The sequence below is a fragment of the Lipophrys pholis genome (assembly GCF_963383615.2).
Source record: "Lipophrys pholis genome assembly, chromosome: 17".
Classification (NCBI taxonomy): domain Eukaryota; kingdom Metazoa; phylum Chordata; class Actinopteri; order Blenniiformes; family Blenniidae; genus Lipophrys; species Lipophrys pholis.
Genome location: NC_137643.1, coordinates 18,165,959 through 18,183,913, shown reverse-complemented (window position 1 = coordinate 18,183,913; position 17,955 = coordinate 18,165,959). Strand labels below are relative to the sequence as shown.

Sequence of the window (17,955 nt, the reverse complement as noted above, 5' to 3'; positions counted from 1 at the left end):
ATTTTTTTAACTTGAGACACTCTGCCCTTTATCGTCTCACCTCCAGGTCCACAGATTCAAGCCCGGCCTTTTTAGAGTGTTTCAGGAAATCCTAAAACACAACCGACACAAACCAAAAAAATAAGTCCACATACAGTACCAAAAATGACGGGGGGGAGCTGTGGCGCCCTCTGCTGTGTGGTAACGGACTAACCTTGAGCAGCAGCTGGTACTTCATGATCCTTTGGACCGGCTTGATGAGCAGATCTGTGATCTGCAGCCTGTGTCCCAGATGCTGCTTCAGCTCCTGCAAACACGAGAGAGTTTTCCTTTACAGCAGCGCCGTCTACGTCAGAGGCTGGACACCTTGGAGGCGATCGGCCACAAACCTCGAAGTAGGTGTCGATGTACTCTGAGACGATGTGCTCCGACTTGGGCTTGTTCTGGCAGTACACCACATACATGTTCAGTCGACGTTCCTGCACACAAACGGAAATTAGGATTCCAATTCCACCAGGCGGCTGGAAATACATTCGTCACGAGAGTCAGCGCGTCCACACACCTGCTTGAGAAAGAGCGGCCCCAGTCTGTCCGGGTCCTCCAAGCATTTCTCCAACTCCCTGAGGAAGAAGCTGAGCAAGGAAGGAAGGCATTCAGGTTATTCTCTCAAATATACGTTACAGTATCAAGAACAAGGACCCGAGTGTGTCGCGTACTCTTTGTGCCAGTCGTAGATTTGATGGATGTTGCCGAACACGATTTTGTCTTTCCCCTTCATGTCGTCGGGAACGCCCTCCTCCTTCATCCTGCTCATGTAGCCCTGAAGACGGAGCCACGGGAAGACACACGGACAAACTCTTAAAGCGTCACGCCTTCTGTGTTATTTTTTTTTCAAATAAAGAAAAAAAACGAATCTCAGCTCACCTCCACCACCAGGCCGAGGTCTCTGACGTAGTCCCGCTCCGTCTCCACCAGCTCAAGCAGGATGTAACTGGAGCGCAGAGGAAGAGCACAGATGGCGGGCTTAAAATTAGAACCGGCAGATTAAGACGTCCCCGAACGTTCTGGTGCTGTGTGTGTGTGTGTGTGTGAGAGGACACAGACGTACTGTCTCTTCTTGAGGATGCTGGTCCGGCGCTCGTCCAGCTCCTCGATGGGGGAGGAAGAGGAGAGGAGCGAGTTGTCAGAAGGGTTGAAGGAGGGAGAGCTGCTGTCTCCCTGCTCCACCGACAGAGAGCTGGGCCTGTCCTCCAGAGCCTGAACCGGGGGGTGGTGGAGAAAGGTCAAAGGTCAGCCTGAGCTGGTTGCTTGCATCACGTTTATGCAAATTCACCTACAATTAGCTTGAAGGTTTTACAATATCAAAGATTATTTACAAATTCACGTTTGAAGTTAATGTCAAATGTTACTAACTGTAAATAATAATAATAATTAAAAAAAAAAGGACACAGAAGAAATGAAATAATGCATTTCTGTGTCCAAATGAGTCGAGTATAGAAACACAGAATGTGGACTCGGTGTAACATTTGACCTCTTTGGTGTTTCTTGGATTGTCGTGTCATTTATTTATTTTTTTGCTCCTTGTTTATTTGTTGTTAGAAGCTGTGCCTCTGTCAAAACATTTCGGACATAAGATCACAGTCCAAATCACAGCCTATAGCTGCCTTAACACAATTTTGTGAAGCTTCACTCCGAGCGATGAGGATTAAGCTGAGTAAATGAATCCCATCACATTTTTTATACATTTTCTTTTCTCTTCTCCCCGTTTTGTTATTCTGGACATCGAGCAGTTCACTCGTTCACCGACACCCGTCACGTGGAATGGTCCGGCCTAACGCGTTTGCGTCCTACCATCTTGCTCTTGACCAGCTCCTCGATGGCGCTCACCAACTCGGCGGCACTGGGCGTCTCCGAGCTGGACGGACGGACCGACAGGCGAGAGGAGGTCTGGGCAAAAACAGAGAGATGAGAGGAGGGCAAAAAAAAAAAAGAAAAAGAAGAAGAATAATGAGAACGTGACAAGAGTACACGTTTTCTGCTGCATCTGACTTTACAATCTGGCCTGATTTAAATTAAGATTACGGAGGTGGCTCCTTCAACTTGAAAGCTAACACTCTGAAACCTTAAACTTTAAGAATAAAGTTCATGCTGGAGTTACAAGTTCAGAAGGCTGGATGATCTCGTTTCTTTGTTAGTGTTATCGTTATCAGTCTCACTTGCAATGGTTTCATGAAAATGTGTGTTAGAGATGCTTCATGTGGTAATCTGAACCTATATTCATTCCAGATGTGCGTCCACTGGTGAAGGCCGAGTGCTGGCAGGGTTTTCGATCTCAAGCTTTAGAGAAACTGCCAAAGTAAAAAGCCAAATCTAGAGAACTGTCAATGAAAAGGTCAAAAACGTGAGGCTGAAAGTAGGTGAATGAAATGAAAGTGTGGAGGGGAAAAAAAAGAAAAGAAAGAGAATCGATGTCTCAGGTGGTGAATAATAAAAGAGAAAACAGGCGATAACTGAATGGAAGATAGCGAATTTCCGCTTCCTCAGATGACGATGATGATTAAGAGCGGCCTTTGGAAATCAGGAGAAAGGATGCAAACAGAGCGAGGATGGCGGAGGTATATATATATGTATGGAAGGATGTGTATATATAGTTCAGGAGACTCTCACCCTTGCTGTGCTGTGCTTCAAGACTTTCCCCAATTAGGTTTTCTGGGTGAGGCTGTGTGCCCTTCTGGCCTCGCCAGCATTTAGAGGTGCCAATTACTCGCATGGGTCATGAGGTTAAACGCACAGAGGGTAAAAGGAGATGAGGACGAGCAGGCCAGGGGGAGGGGGACGGGGACAGGTGACGGGAGGGGGACGGGGAGGGGGAGAGGGAGAGGGGATGACGAGGGGAAAAGGGGGATTTCATCTCTTTGTGTTTGGATCGTCATTCAGGGGAGCTGCACATTCTGGCACTTTCCTTTTCATTAAAAGTGAAAAAAAAAATTCCCTTTCATATCGCCACCAATCTCATCCCGGCGTACGACCAAGAAAGGGAAAAAAAAAAAAAAAGAAGCTGTTTTAAAAAGCTGCTTTTCTAACAGGCTCGAAGCTTTATGACGCTGTACATTTTCTCTATGTGTAGACGCTGGTGCAGCTTTGTGATCAGTCTTTGTTTAGAGCTACATGCACACTTTCTATCTGCCAGGTGAGCCTCGGCTCCGGGAGGAAAGAAGTCAAAACAAGTAAAACTGAAAAAAGATGGGAGCGAGAGAGAGAGAGAGAGAGAGAGAGAGAGAGAGAGAGAAAATAATCTACAACTAAAGGAAATCAGGAAGTGTCTCAGAAGTGGATTAAATTACTTTAAAGTCTGAAAAAAAAAAAAAAAGAACAACGAAAATTCTGACTAGAATATAGCTTATTGTCAAATCTTTCTATTCAGGAAAACGTTTGTAGAAAGAGGAAGTTTTTTGAATTGAGGGAGGAAAAAAACCCCAAAAGAAACAAGAGAGAATTGAAGAACTGACCGAGGGAAGAGACAGAAGGGGGGAGAGCGGGGCTTTTTCAGATGGAGAGGTATGGAAACTGAGACAAAGCAAAGACAGGACATAAATCAAGGTAATGCTACAGAATGGCAAACAGCAAACGATACAACCAGGAAACAAAACAAAAAAAGAGAAACAGAAATTAGTGTCAGAGGAGCCTCCGCTTTATTCGAGGAGGAGCTCTAGGCTGCCTGTGGCTGCTTCAGAAGAAGAGGGGATGCAAACATGCCAGAAAATAAGAAGAGAGTCATCGAGAAAACAAAAACTGGAACAAATAATCTGTGTCGGTGCTGGATTTACCTTGAAGAAGAGTTTACACTCGTTTTTCACATTCTACAAAAACTTCTGTCTTTTAATATTGGACCGAACATGCAGATTTGACTATTAAGAGAAAAAAATAAAAAAGCACCTTTGGTGAGTTTGCCAAGCATGAACTCCGATCGTGTTAAAACAAGCGAAGATAAACCTGAATATCGAAGCTCTCAAGACTGCGTGGGTTTAATAACTAGAAATAATTAACTAAGCACAGGTAGGAAACCAGTGCAGCTTGAACTACTGAACAAAATCACTCACAATATGATGCCCGTTCAAACGACTAATGTAAAACCTGAAACAGTCAGCGACTGCATCGTCTCAAACGTGAAGATGCTCAGGTTCAGATCACCAAAAAGTCCTTCAAGCGTCAGCTTTGATTATTTCTAATGGAAACCAGGCTGCTTCCCAGAACTCGGTTTCTTGATTACTTTACTCGAGAAGGAATTCAATCAGCATGCGATAATACTTTTGGCCGAATTACAGGCCTTTGGAAATGTTGAAGCAAAGTCCAAGAAGAGAGTTTGAACAGTTCTGCCTCACAGCTCCGCCCCGCCTCCCCTCACCTTGTCATCCTGCGAGTCTGGCTGCAGCAGGCTGTGCTGCTGGATGGCCATGGGCGGAGGCAGGGGCACCGAGTCGGCGCCTTCCTCGCCCTCTTCCTCTCCGCAGCTCTGCATGCCGGAGGAACTGGACTTGGACAGCGTCCCGCTGGACAGGCCCTCGTTGCGAACCCTCTGCGGCGAGCAAAGACGAGTCGAGTTAATCGCTTCGCCCGCCATCTGAAACGGGAATAACTGCAGGTTCTCCCCCACCTCCTCCAGGGTTTCATCCTGAGGCGTTGCGGCGCTGTCGTCCGAGTCTTTCTGGGAGCCCATCGTCATCTCCCCGCTCTTCCTCACCTCTCGGCTCTTCTTGTGCTTGTGCGCCAGCTTCTTCACGTGGCCGTCGGCCTTGCCGCTGCTTAGCCGACGTACCGGGCTGGTGAGCCACTTTCTTAGCGTGTTCCCTTGGAAAAGAGGCGAAAAACACACGATGATTTCAAAAAATAAAAAATTAAATCACACGGCAGTTCTTCCCGCGCGCTACACTTCTACCACTGTATTTCAGATCTCACAGAACGCACACGTGTCTCGGTTGTACCTGGTCGTTTCGGCCCTGGTGAGGTGTGGGAGCCGATCCCGTGACCGGGCTGGAGCGTGGCAGACGATCCAGGCATGATGGAGTCGTTGCTGCACACTGACAGAGTGTCTGTGACGGATAAGTAACACCACAGTTACATTTGTGTCGCTTTAAAAAAACAAAACAAAACAAAAAAAAACAGAACACCATCAAATAATCGATTTGTCTACCTTTGTGGTTGAAGATGCCCTCCATCTCCATGGAAGACCTGGAGTGGGCGATGCAGAGCATGGCGCAGGGCACCAGGCCCTCCTGGGCCGGCGAGCGGTCGGTGGTCCTCACCAGGCACCAGTCGGGCTTGTCGTGGCACCGCTCCAGAACCTCCACCGTCTGGCCACGCCGCACCGTCAGCTCGTTGCTGTTGCTGGCCATGAAGTCGTGTATCACCACAGTCAGCTCGCAGCCACCAGAGAGCTGTGGAAGGAAGAAACGCTGCTAAAAATGCACCGGAGCGCCAGATGGGGGGGGGCGCTGATATGAGCTGAGCGGACAAGTATTTATAGAACTGCGGGAATCGTTTTCTTCAATTCTGCTCGCCGGAGTGTTCATGCTCGCTCACCTTGTCGCTGTCTAGTGTGTTCTGAGAGGTGCGAGAGGCCAGAGAAATGGTGTCTGGTTGGCTGCTGCCTTCACCCTGACTGTCCAGGTCCTCTCCGTCCCTAAAAGATGCACACATGATCCGACATTGAGTTTTTTTTTTTTTTTTTCCTTCAACAATGCCAGTATAAACCGTCCAGATGTAAAGAGATCCGCTGTGTTCACCTTCGCCCCTTGTGGTGCTTGGCTGTCGTAGCTTTGGGAATGTGGATGGGCTCCTTCAGCGCCCCTCTCAGGTGGATGGTGCGCTCCTGGATCACCTCCCTGATGTGTTTGATCCAGTCCTGCTTGTTCTCGATGCTGGATGCCTGTTGTCAGCCAATGATATTGAACTTAGAGGGGGCAAGCAGAGAAACTTTACAAATTCTTGTTCCACACTTTGTTTCACACGAGTCTGAATTCACCTCTTAAATTCTGGGTCCCTTTCCCCTTTTAGCCGTGAATCTGTGAAACTATTCCCACTTTACATCCATGACTGAATTGTTTCTATTGTCAAAACCGGCTGCAACTGTTGGGCTACAAAAGGTTTCTGTTATAAATCAAACGTGCGGCTTTGTGTGTGCAAGGATCTGAAGTCGCAAAGACTTTGGGTTTCAGACTCGTGAGGAACAGTTGAGGGCTGTGTTGTGGGATTGTTTGTACTCACCATCGCTCCATGTTTGGATCCCTGACTTAGCTTTGAATTTGAAATATAAAATAGAGAATTTCACTGGTTTGCCTTGAGAAGACGTACAGTAACATTTGTTTGTACACCGACACAATGAACCGCACAAGAGAGAGAAATGCACAACACCGATAATTCGCCTGGACGGAGGAATGGCGGCCAATTGCAATGGATGGTTTCTGTGTGTGTGTGTGGTTAGTAATGACACGATATACAATACAAGTAACACATGGCTGCTCCTCGGCGGTTAGTTTTGTGATTAACGTGTATTAATAAGTTGTGACGCTGCTGAGTGTGTTAAGAGTTTGGCTTCATGCTGCTCCAACGGCTGACACAAATTTCAATCCATCTGTGGTAGTACTCAACAGGAGAAAAAAATGCACAAAGCAGGGGACTAAGACATGTACTTGGGCTAGTCTCAATGAGTCTTTCTACAGTTGGACTTTCTACAGGGGACGTTCCTGGTCGGGAGAGGAGGATTGTGGGCGCTCGGGAGCTGACTTGGTGGAGGCACGTCGGCCCACATAGAGACTTTTGAGATACAAACATCCACACAAAAAAAACAACCAAACACAGCCCCAGATACACAGAAATGCTCGTGTTAATCAACAAATGGAAGAAGGCTGACAGGGGAGTGTAGGAAGAAACACAGGAGTGATCACAGAAAAGCTTCCCAGACACATCGAAGCTGCTCAAGCAATCAAACCACATGAGAGTAAAGGAGAGACCAGAAATAAAGAAAGGCAGGATAAGGTCTGAATATGAAGGGAAACAGGCTCGACCGAAACTGGAGTTTTCAGATGCAAGAGTGGTTCCTTTTTATTTCATATTGACCAATCACATTAACATTCTTCATTCTGTAAACTTGTATAAAGTTGGAATTTTGATTGATTTGAATTCTGCATTTGAAAAATCTGTTTTGGTCTGAACCCCAAAAAAGCAAAAAGACTTGAAAAGAGAAAAAGGAGGTGTCTTTTTAAAAACTTTTTTTTTTTTTTTTACCTTGAGCACGATCTTGTTGTCAGAGGTCGGTGTGCGTCCCACCCATAAAGCAAACTTGCAGGGGTCTCCCTCGACGTGCTCCGTCACCCCCAACTCTGAGGTCTGGGAGGAAACCGTGAGAACAAACATGAGAAGTTCTTCAGAAGGTTCATAAAGCTTCTACCTGGAAGATTCTATGTGAACTCAGGCTTGAAACAGGATTTCAAATCAGTATTGTCTCACGGGAAAACACTTTTTCCTGCCGTCTACTCACAAAGAGTTTGCTCTTGTAGATGTATTTGCTCCTGCCGTTCGAGTCCTTGACCTCCTTGCTAAAGACGAGCGACATCTCGAAGAGAAAGAGGTGACGCTCTCGACCTTTGCGAATCAAAGTCTTCGGGTCCCAGACCTGGAAGGAGTCCTGGAGGATGAGCTCACCCTGCGACTCGATGTTCTCGTCGAAACCTGGACGAGAAGGGAGAGATTACCCGGGAAATTAGTGGATTGAAAACAAAAAAAACAACCTAAAAACACACAAACTTCAGCTTACCACAAACATAGGACACAAACATGTGTGTGCTGCTCACCTTCCAGCATGGAGAGGTGCATGGCGTCGTTGGCTTTCTTGGGAACGCTGAGCATCACCTCCAGGCCGTCCTTGATCTCTCCTTTGCCTTCCTCGCAGCACGTTAGCAGCTCCTGAGCAGGCGGACACACAGAAACCATGACGACAGAAACCACGGCGATGCTCGCCACAACGTTCAGATTCCGGTTGTGCTTCTTACCTTCAGCAGGAGCTGGTACTTGGTGATTCTCTGCACAGGCTTGATCAGGTAGGAGGAGATGGAGTTGGCCAGTCGGTGCCGTTGTTGAATTTCCTGAAAGTTGAGCATGAAAGTGACGTGAGCAACTCCCGAGGCCAGTTCAGCTTCAGTCATCGAAAGACGGTACTTACGTCAAAGTAGTTCCCAGCATGCTCCAGTATAAGCTGGGTGGAGTCAGGTTTGTTCTTGCAGTAGTTCACGTACATCTGGAACTTATCAGCCTTTGAGAAGAGAGAAACTGATTATAATTAAGGAAAAGAAAAAAGAATCATCTTCTCAAGAAAAAAACTACTTAATCCAACAACCACCAAGTTTGACATGTGCACCTTTTTTTCTAAACGTTCAGAATCACTCTTAAGTCTTACACTGAGTTACATTAACAAAGCATATTGTTTGTTTTTTGACAATAGAAATTTTCAGATTAACCAAGAACAGATCACTGTAGTAAAAACGAGCCACGGTTCATGAATCAAATGTAATCCCGGTAACCAAAATTAGCAGATATGTGCCACACAGATATCACTCCTCAGCCAAACATAAAACCAACCAACCACCCAGTCAATCCACCAATTGACCTGAAAAGGTGTTGCACAACCAACATAAGAAACCCACCAAATAACTGAGCGACCAAGGAATTCAACCAACCCAACACAACCAACCAAAAAAACCAACTGAAACCAACAAACAAAAGCAACCAACCAAAAAAGCCCAATCATCCAACAACAACAACCCCACCAAACCAACCACCCATCCGCCAACCAACCCACAAAATTATCCAACCAATCCATACAACAATCTAACCAATCAGCAATCAACCAACCCAATAATCCACATCAAGGAAACTTACCAACCAGCCAGCAGCCTCCAACCGACCAACCCAAGGAACCCACCAACAAACCAACCACACCAATGATACACCAACAACCAACCAACCGACCGACTACCTAGACGCCCACTAGACAACCAACAGCCTGACCAACCAGATAATCTGCTTCACTCATCAACTAAACACAAACAAACAGAAGCACCTCCAAAATATCTGCCTAACTACAAATAATGACAAACTAGAAAACCACTAACTTTCAGTGGAGCTGATCACTTTCTCAGGCTCACATCGAACAAAAGACATAGAGCAGCTTAAATTCCTCAGTAATCAGTTTAAACTGAATCTGGAACTTCAAAGTTTTGGATCAACAGCCTGCAGATTTCGACTGTCCAATAAAGAAAGGTACATCTCTGTAAAATCCACTAGTTACAGTTTGGTGCTGTTCAAGTTAAACAATATGGTTTAGAGACGACTTTCTAATTCATACACTTTTTTAAGGTCAGGGGGAAAAACAGTGAACGCACCCATGTGACAAAGCAATGCCCAACGTCCTCTGGCAGCTGCTCATATTTCTCCAACTCTTTGAGAAAGATGCTGAGAAAACAAGGAAAAAGAAACGTAAGAAACAGGTCGAGAACTTCATTCAATTATGAGTGTTTAGGAAACGTATGAAGTTGAATATAATTCCTTTTAAAGGTAAGACTTCTCACTTGTGATGGAATTCGTAGAGGTCCTGCATGTTTCCAAAGATAATGTGCTCCTTGTTTATGATTCCAGGGGGAATCTCTTCAACTCCACTGGTCATCTCCCACAAGTAGGTCTGGATGGACGAGCCGGGAAAGAAAATGTAACCTCCCATTTTTTTTTTTAAATCAAGCGAAAAGTTGTTGCACATCTCTGGCATGAAGACAGGATTAAAACAATGGCCGAAGTAGAGAGGAACTCACATCCATGCACTCCCGCAGGTCCCGGACGTAGGCTTTCTCTGTCTGAATCAGCTCAGCCATGATAAACCTACGCACACATACGCAGCACAAATTAGCAATTGTCATACTTTCCTCATTCACGTCATGATAAATCAGCCTGCCAACGGCTCCATTTCGGCTTCGGCCATTTACGCTGATGAATAATGAAAGAGTTACGAGCCATAAAGCGCGGTCATAAACCAGCCGCGAGTGACTGAGATCATGCTGGTGATTTGTGCCGCTCGTATAAATTGACGCAGTCTCCTATCCATGTCTGCTACATGTAGCGCCGTTTGTGCTTCGACTGTCACGTCTGCAAGTTCGACAGACGCGAACTGAGCCGGGTTTAGAGAGATTCAACATTTACGTTGAACTCTACTATTCAGACTCGATTATTGAGTGAGTAAGTGCTCAGGTTTCACAAGGATGCTGGTGGGTGACCTTAATGCGAAACAACTTACAAACCACTATGCTTCCCTGCTGCATGCTTCAGGCAAGTAGCCAATCTTTTAATTACTTGTGCTCTTGGAGCAATATAACATTTTTCCAGCAGCAGGCGAAAAAAAATAAAATAAAAAAATGAAAAAGCTGTGAAAATGCTGACTGGGCTTAGCACAGGTCGTTTAGAAGTGGGACTTTAAGCTGCTAAATGCTAAACAATTCTCAATACGAACAGCCTGCAGCAGTTCTTTAATTTGCTAAATTACTCTCATCAAGCGATTGTAGAACTGCTTGGAGATTCTCAAACATCTGTTCTTCATCTGCATAATGTCAAGGAAGAGTTTTGTTTGTCCGATTTCAAAAACGGCGAGTGGTGACGTACTCCTTTCTGCGAGCCGACTTGCGCTTCTCCTCGTTCAGCTCGTGGGCGGCAGCGTCCCTCAGCTTGACCTCCGAGCCCGGAGCCGTGGCCGGGATGATGTCCAGCTGCAGGTCCTTGCTCTGACGGGGAAAAGTGGCGAGGAAAATAAGGAGAAGGTGAGAAGGGACAGAGAGTTTGACCATTCAGCGAAAGGCGCGTGCACTCACAGCTTTGTTGGAGTCGGAGGAGATGCCCAGGGCTTTCTCCAGACTGCAGCGGTACTTGTCCATCCTCAGGGAAAAGTCTCGGTACCGCTTGTCCACCGCCGTCACCCATTTCTTGATCTCGGCGGCGTGGCTGTGGCCCTTCTCGCAGAAGCCGTCGGCCAGCTGGATCAGCAGCTTCACGCGCTCCTTGGTTTGCTGAGGGAGGGGAGTGTGGCGGTCAAGGCGCATACGTCGAAACCATCACGTGTGTTTTCTGTAAAGGCACAAACCTTGGCTGTGATGTGGAAGTCCTCGTGCTCCTTCAGCAGTTCCTGCGTGTGATGGATGCTGGAGCCAGTGGACGTGTGTGTGGACAGGTAAAACTCCCCGGTGTCATGAATCCACTCCAGCGCCTTTAAACACACACACACACACACACACACACACACACACACACACACACACACCAACCATGACACATAAAGCTCACCACTGGTTAATTTAACATGGGTCTTTCTTGGGTTTCCTGTACCTGCTTGGCGCTGCGTTCAAACACCACGTACTGCTGACACTGGTCCAGCCGCCGTTTCCTCATGGTCCAGAAGTGAAGGACACGGTTTTCCCGCTGCAGAAGCTCATTGAGGATGTCTGGAAACGTAAAGGGACAGCTCGTTTCAAAACAAAATTCAATTCACTCGAGAAAATAGATGTTCAAACCATACGAAGATCATATCAGTGTGGTACTAATCTAAGGGACGGCAACATCTGAAAAAACACCAACTGCCACTGAGGTATGCATGTTAGCTGTTCCATCCCGTTGTTCACAGATCTTATCTGGACACAAGAATCTTCAACACAGATCTTTTCTTTCCCCTCACTTAAATCTCCTCTAATGTGAAGGAGTGGGTTGAATTTGTGAAAAAAAGCTGGGAATTACCACATTTTAGACCTCACTTTCAGTTTCTGCATCATTAATGTAGAAAATAATGCAAAGTCTACAGTGTTTCCCAATCTAGCGACTCATATCCTCTTTAGGGAAACAAAGGATCAGAGGGAGCTTGACGATCAGCATGATCTGACGACAAATCACAATAAGTGGATGTTAAATCTTCACGGAATTAGTTAGTCATCAAATAAGCTGCCATTACACCCGATATTCTTTGTGACCTGCTCATAATTCATCTGTGCTGGGTTTAATCAAGCATGGCTACATATATTGGCACAACACCTGTAGTGGAGAAGCTTCAGCTGCTGTCCAGGAGCATGATTCTCTTTTTTTTCTGCCTTTTAAAGATCAAATGTAACAAAAACAGATTGTCGTCGTTGGACAAGTTCTGCCTCCAGTGTGTTCAGGCCTTTCCGAGGGTCAGAGGCTGAATGTTTTCACTGTTGAGCCGAGTGTTGGGACTTGGTCTTTGCTTTCCTGCATCGTCAGCTGTAACAGCCTGGAGCGGAGTGTTTCCTGGTACTCACTTTTAACCTGCTGCTCCGGTGCTTTGACGTGACTCAGCATCCCGGGCATGTTGACGCTGTTCCTGTGCATGTACTTGAGGAAAACGTCAGCGTTTCGTCTGGCCAGAGTGCACGCCTGATTGAGAGATTGACATTCGTGCGTTGATTTTGGAGCTTAAAACTTTGCTGTGGTTCGAAGCTGACGTCCTCTGTGTGCGTTACCTTGAGAAAGGCCTCTTTCTGCTCCAGGTGCTTGCTGATCATGGGGGTGACGTGGTCCGTTTCACAGTTTGGTCCCAGTTTGTCAGCTCCTCCGCACCAGTCCTCCTCTCGCTTGTATTCCTGCTCCAGGCTCTCCAACACGCTGCACACCTGCGCAGAGAAACAGTCCACCTTGCTGAGCGTTTTCTTTTGTTGTCGGCCGAATGCAAAAATAGCAAAAAAAAACCTGAATCGGGCCTTTTCACCTGCTCAGAAGTTTTGTAGAAGGCCACAGAGGCATTGACCAGCTTGAGTCGGTCCTCCATCTTCAGCATGAGCTGCTGCCAGTGGGAGGCCACGCTCTCTGCACAGTCTCTGATCAGGTCCATGTCATAGTGGTTGGCCTGGAGCAGAGCCTCCGCCTTCTGCTGAACCTGCAGGGCACTCTGGTGGGTTTTCTGCAATGGCGAGAAGAGGTGGCGGAACGCGGGGTGAGAATAAACTCACTCAACTTTATGAACAGAAAACACTCTTTGAGGCGACTGGATGATCGGCGTTACCTCGATCGCATGCTGAAACTGCTCATGTTCCCTCTGCAGTTGCTCTGCTTCCTGTAGGGAGCTCGCCGTTATCAGACCCGCGTTTAGCATGGACTCGCCATTACGAATCCAACCGAGCACCTGAGAAAATAAAAAATAAAAAAAATACAGAGGCAGCTGTAACCAGAGAACATCTAGATTACACTGGGATAAGCTGTAGTTGCAAGATTTCTGCCTGCAGGTGGCGCCTTGCAGCTGCATGCTTCACCTGCTTGACTTCAGCCTGGAGGTGTCTCAGCTGGACACACTGTTCCAGGTGCCTGCGGTGCTGCTCCGCCGCCAAGTCCAGCTCCTGCTGCTTCTCATGGAGGAACTCCAGCAGGTCCTGAACCCGTGTGGCCATGTCCACATCCCGATCGCACAGCAGCTCCACACCTGGACACAGGAGCACAATAGGCTCAACCAGCTGCATTCTCTACAATTCAAAGCAAAACACTCATGCCCCTGCAAATTTTACACGAGTTGCAGAGTTTTAAACGTTAATAACGGCTTTGTGTTCGACACACGTGGCATGATGTAACCATTCCTTGTGCGGGGCACCTATTAGCATGTGAGATCACAGGTGAGTTATTATGGTTTGTGAGTGGGTGCCTCTCATCACAAACACTGACTGCATCTGACCCGCGACGCCTACACAGTATCAATATTAAACTAATGTAGCCAACACAGAAATGTTTTGCGGCAGCAGCCACCACCGCGAGCTGTATCCTGCTTTAACCCCCAGCTGGATGACGATGTCGCCTGATGTGGCAAGACTGACAACAGTCAAACAGCTCGTCACCACTACTTGAGATGACTCGAGGGACGGTGGGGCTGGATGAGGGATTGGGAGGTTGAGAAAATGTATTTAAAAATAAAGAAAGAGAAATGGCAAGTAAAGTTGGCAAATTTGATTTTTTCATATTTAACAGAGTGAAGATGATGAAAGACACTGAAAACTTAGAGATAACGTTTGGGGGAAAACCGCCCGAAAAATAAGTATTCGATATTTTTTCTACTTGCAATTAGTGTAAAACCCAAACTGACTTTGCTGCATTTCTCAAGTATCAACAACAGAAAATCTGCACACGGTTTGTATTATTGTATACAATATTGAAACAGAGAAATGTGATTTTCCCGCTTTGAGGATTTAAATGTTTCTGGTAGTTCACTGACCAGAGGCCTGGACTTCATTGACGTACTGCAGCAGCTCCTGCCCCTGGTGGATGACGTCGAAGGTGAGGTTGTTCATGGTCAGGGCCTTGTCGGCGTGGTGCTGCAGCCTCTGCTCGGCCAGCGTCAGGTCCTCCGTGTCGAAGTCGTTCATCTGACCCGTTAGCTCCTCATTCCACGACTCCAGGTCAGTGATGATCTGAGGGGGAGAAATCGTTTCAACGTTAGCATTCCAGGCCGAACGCTGTCGGACGTTTCAATCAGTTTTCCACGCGAGACTCACCTCGATGGCGTCCCTTTCGAAGATGCGGAGCTGCAGGAAGAGTTCGAGCTTGATCTTCCTCTCCTGGAAGAGCTCCTCCATCTGCGCCTGGGCCTCATCCAGCTGCTGGAGGACACTCTCGATGTGGTTGATGGAGCTGTTGTGGGGCGTCTTGTTGCTGGAGATGGCAGAGTCCCTGGAAGAGGAACATATCCAAGAATTAGGTCCAGAGATTATTAACGTATAGACTTTAACATGCGACTAAAATGCTTTCAAAATGTGGAAAACAAACACTTCACAGTGAATGAATGGGCACAAAAAAAACAACAGTGTGGGTGCAAAACCATAATGAGGTCCAGCCGAATCTAGACCAGATTGCAAACTGCACCCTGCTTATATTTTGAAGGCTACAGCTTTTCTAAGTTCTCTAGAGTGAGCGTTTTTACCAGTGAGCCTGCGAGAGGTTAGATGAGAGTGAGCAGACTCGGCGCAGGTCGGGTGGCACGCCGCTCGGCTCCTGGCTGATTATCCACGCGGACAGATGCGCCCCTCCACTAACAGTCGCACCTGAACGCACACTTGCCGGTGCACACGTGCGGTTTGGTTCTGCACAGGACGCATGGAAGGTGTGCGGCGTGACGGCCGCCTCCCCGGGGAGACGGCAACACAATTAGACACGTGTTTGCAAAGGAAGGACTATTATGTAAGGATTTGCTGTGGAGCCAATACACCAGAATGAAAAAGGAGGGAGGAAAAATCGAAAAGAGGGAGTTGGAAGGAGGGCAGGAACATCCTCTGCATAAAAATGCAGCAAGACAAGTGATGGTCAACTTCATCCAATCTCCAACATTGAAGACAGACACTTTGCCTGCATATTTTCAGCGTTTTCTTTCCTTTCTTGCAGAATTTCACTCAAAAGCTGTTCCTGCTGACACGTCCCTGCCAAAGCTCTGCTGAGAGAAGACTGGAGGAACACAGTTATGTAAGAAGACACACAAATCTCTTGCTTTTCCTGAGAGGGTCACCGCATCTTCTTCTCTTTGGCAACACATGTGCATCATCATCATCATCTGTCACTGGGAGCTCGAGCGTCTTCTAAGGATGATTGACGCCATGAGTTTGACCTGTTTAACCTGCTGCCTGTTTGCACTGATTGTAGCAATGCAGGATTTATTTTTGGACTCAGAACAGAAGTGAAATTAACTCTTGTTCCCCGTTTCTACTTTTTTGGGCACAAAAGAAAAATAAGCACCTGAGCTGCTGAATGAGATCCTCTCCCTCCTTGATGACGTTGACGGTGACCTGCAGCGTCGTCTGCTGCTGCTGACCGAATCGCTTGATCAGATCCTGGACGGCCTCCACCGACTCGGCGTAAACGTCGTCCAGCAGCTCCTTCTGGAGGTCCTCCAGCCACGTCCACAGCTACAGAGAGGAAACAGCCATAGAGGTTTAAGGCTGACATTAGGGCAAACCGCTCACAAAGTACACACAGACCGAGCAAAGACCAAATTGTTTCAGTTAACATTATTGTAATAAAGACGCTGTAGACAAACTAATACTAGAAAATTCCACTGCCTTTGGATCAGCCATCAACAACCAATACTTCCGTTGTAAACCTACAGGAAGTCCAGCATCCAACCACCAAATTGTCCAACTTGGTTGGCCCACACAGAGGTGTAGTAGTTCTCGCCTCACAGCAAGACATTTGCAAAAACACGTGTTTGAAGGTTGACCGGTGACTCGAAATTGCACCTAGGTTGAATGTGAGTCTATGCGACTTTCTCTGTGATGGATCAGAGTCCAGCAAGGGGTGTACTGCGCCTTTCGTTTCCTTTTATTAGTAAAGAAAAAATCGTCTCTCTTTGCAAGTTGAAAGTCAAGTTGATCGCCAAGATTCACTCAATGCAACAGTAGGCAATACTGCTTAACTTGTGATGATGAAACAATATGAAAAGTTTAGTCCAGTCTGCAGATGGAGTCGCTTAACTCATTGTGAGACGGTTTGGATTTTCTGCCTTTGTGTGAAGAACTAATTGAGGAGACGGGGGGCGATAGACAGACCAGAGGGAGGGTTATATGACTTCCTGTCATCATCTTTTCACCAAACTATTCTCACTTGAGAAGATCGACAGAAACATCCACAGGTTGAAAACAGTTTATCCATCTCTGACTAATACAATTAGAACACGCACGCACGCACACACGCACACACACATACACAGACACGCACACACGCACACACACATACACAGACACACACACACACACACACACACACACACACACACACACACACACACACACACACACACACACACACACACACACACACACACACACACACACACACACACACACACACACACAGACACACACACACACACACACACGATGTGGTGATTATTCCCCACTTGCTTCGTGGACGCTCTCGAGCAGCCCACCATCCACTTCAGCGTTACGTCACCCTCTCTCTGCCCACCTCTTTGACGTGCGTGTGGAAGGCGACAGACATGTCCAGCAGGACTTTGCGCTGCTCCACGCGGCGGACAAAGTCTTGGATGCGGTCTTCGAGCTGGTGGGCGGCCTGGTAGATCTCCTCCGGGTCACACTCACCCGTCTGAGCCAGCTGCTCGGCCGCCTCCAGCAGCTTGTCTGCATTGGTGTACGTGTTCTACGCCGCAGGGGCCCCAGGAGAGAGTAGAGGGAGACCGCGTTAGCGTTTACAGCTTGGATATACGTGTCTTTAAAGGTGAGCAGAGGGTGAAATGAAGAAATCAGGGATAGACGGGAAGAAAAAAAAAAAAAAAAAAGAAGGATGGAGCCTGTGATCACAGAGCTGCACAGAGAGGGGTCAGAAAAGGAAGTAGAGATGGAGAGTGGGTGAAGGTGAGAGAAAGGAAAAACAACAAACAGAAACAAACAGCTTCAATGAGGTTGGATGTCAAAAGATCGATGTTAATATTTTCTGGTAAAAGTTCGTCCCATGATGATGAAGTCCTGCTTTGAAATGACTTCTGTCTTTTCCACTTTTCTGTGCCTTGCCGTCTTGATATTTGCAGTTATTGAGGTTTAGGAATTGTCAAAATTTAATGTCAAAAAGCTAGATTGAACAAAAAGAACTATAATGAATGGCGGTATTGAGGCTTTCTCGTCATGTTGAGCCTCTGAGCTTTCAGACAGGAAGTGTCTTACCTGTGCCACCTCCTCAAAATCCTCGTGGCGTTTCTGCAGGGCCCGCGCTCGGTGGAGCGACTTTCCCACGCCCGTGTGTTTGCTGAGGAAGGCCTCTCCGTGGTTTTCGATCCAGTCCAGTACCTGTGCGGGAAAAAAGTCGAAACGTCAGACATACAGCGAGTGGGTGGAACGGACAACCACAAGGGGGTGCTCTGAGGTGGGCCTTGTGTTCAAAGTGTGTTGATGGTTA

General features: G+C 47.1%; 1 protein-coding gene across 5 annotated transcripts in view; it reads right to left on the bottom strand.

The window, feature by feature from the left end:
- LOC308122574 (triple functional domain protein-like) overlaps positions 1 to 17,955 on the bottom strand; it is a 69,670-nt gene that overhangs the window by 6,185 nt on the left and 45,530 nt on the right. For 4 of the 5 annotated variants that reach the window (XM_080484448.1, XM_080484449.1, XM_080484450.1 and 1 more), the window contains exons 13-49: positions 17,724 to 17,846; positions 17,011 to 17,202; positions 15,784 to 15,953; positions 14,553 to 14,727; positions 14,273 to 14,468; positions 13,326 to 13,492; positions 13,079 to 13,198; positions 12,785 to 12,976; positions 12,540 to 12,689; positions 12,339 to 12,453; positions 11,398 to 11,513; positions 11,156 to 11,278; positions 10,887 to 11,081; positions 10,681 to 10,799; positions 9,840 to 9,906; positions 9,603 to 9,712; positions 9,417 to 9,486; positions 8,198 to 8,287; positions 8,028 to 8,120; positions 7,830 to 7,941; positions 7,517 to 7,707; positions 7,264 to 7,365; positions 6,244 to 6,273; positions 5,763 to 5,905; positions 5,560 to 5,659; positions 5,171 to 5,414; positions 4,962 to 5,069; positions 4,634 to 4,827; positions 4,385 to 4,555; positions 1,831 to 1,926; positions 1,088 to 1,236; positions 904 to 970; positions 696 to 799; positions 542 to 611; positions 369 to 458; positions 194 to 286; positions 41 to 91 (exon numbers count right to left, since the gene is read on the bottom strand). In XM_080484448.1, coding sequence (XP_080340574.1) covers positions 41 to 91; positions 194 to 286; positions 369 to 458; positions 542 to 611; positions 696 to 799; positions 904 to 970; positions 1,088 to 1,236; positions 1,831 to 1,926; positions 4,385 to 4,555; positions 4,634 to 4,827; positions 4,962 to 5,069; positions 5,171 to 5,414; positions 5,560 to 5,659; positions 5,763 to 5,905; positions 6,244 to 6,273; positions 7,264 to 7,365; positions 7,517 to 7,707; positions 7,830 to 7,941; positions 8,028 to 8,120; positions 8,198 to 8,287; positions 9,417 to 9,486; positions 9,603 to 9,712; positions 9,840 to 9,906; positions 10,681 to 10,799; positions 10,887 to 11,081; positions 11,156 to 11,278; positions 11,398 to 11,513; positions 12,339 to 12,453; positions 12,540 to 12,689; positions 12,785 to 12,976; positions 13,079 to 13,198; positions 13,326 to 13,492; positions 14,273 to 14,468; positions 14,553 to 14,727; positions 15,784 to 15,953; positions 17,011 to 17,202; positions 17,724 to 17,846 — 4,698 coding nt within the window. Of the gene's footprint in view, positions 1 to 40; positions 92 to 193; positions 287 to 368; positions 459 to 541; positions 612 to 695; positions 800 to 903; positions 971 to 1,087; positions 1,237 to 1,830; positions 1,927 to 4,384; positions 4,828 to 4,961; positions 5,070 to 5,170; positions 5,415 to 5,559; positions 5,660 to 5,762; positions 5,906 to 6,243; positions 6,274 to 7,263; positions 7,366 to 7,516; positions 7,708 to 7,829; positions 7,942 to 8,027; positions 8,121 to 8,197; positions 8,288 to 9,416; positions 9,487 to 9,602; positions 9,713 to 9,839; positions 9,907 to 10,680; positions 10,800 to 10,886; positions 11,082 to 11,155; positions 11,279 to 11,397; positions 11,514 to 12,338; positions 12,454 to 12,539; positions 12,690 to 12,784; positions 12,977 to 13,078; positions 13,199 to 13,325; positions 13,493 to 14,272; positions 14,469 to 14,552; positions 14,728 to 15,783; positions 15,954 to 17,010; positions 17,203 to 17,723; positions 17,847 to 17,955 lie in introns of all 5 variants that reach the window. The other variant, XM_080484447.1, reaches the window with a different exon arrangement.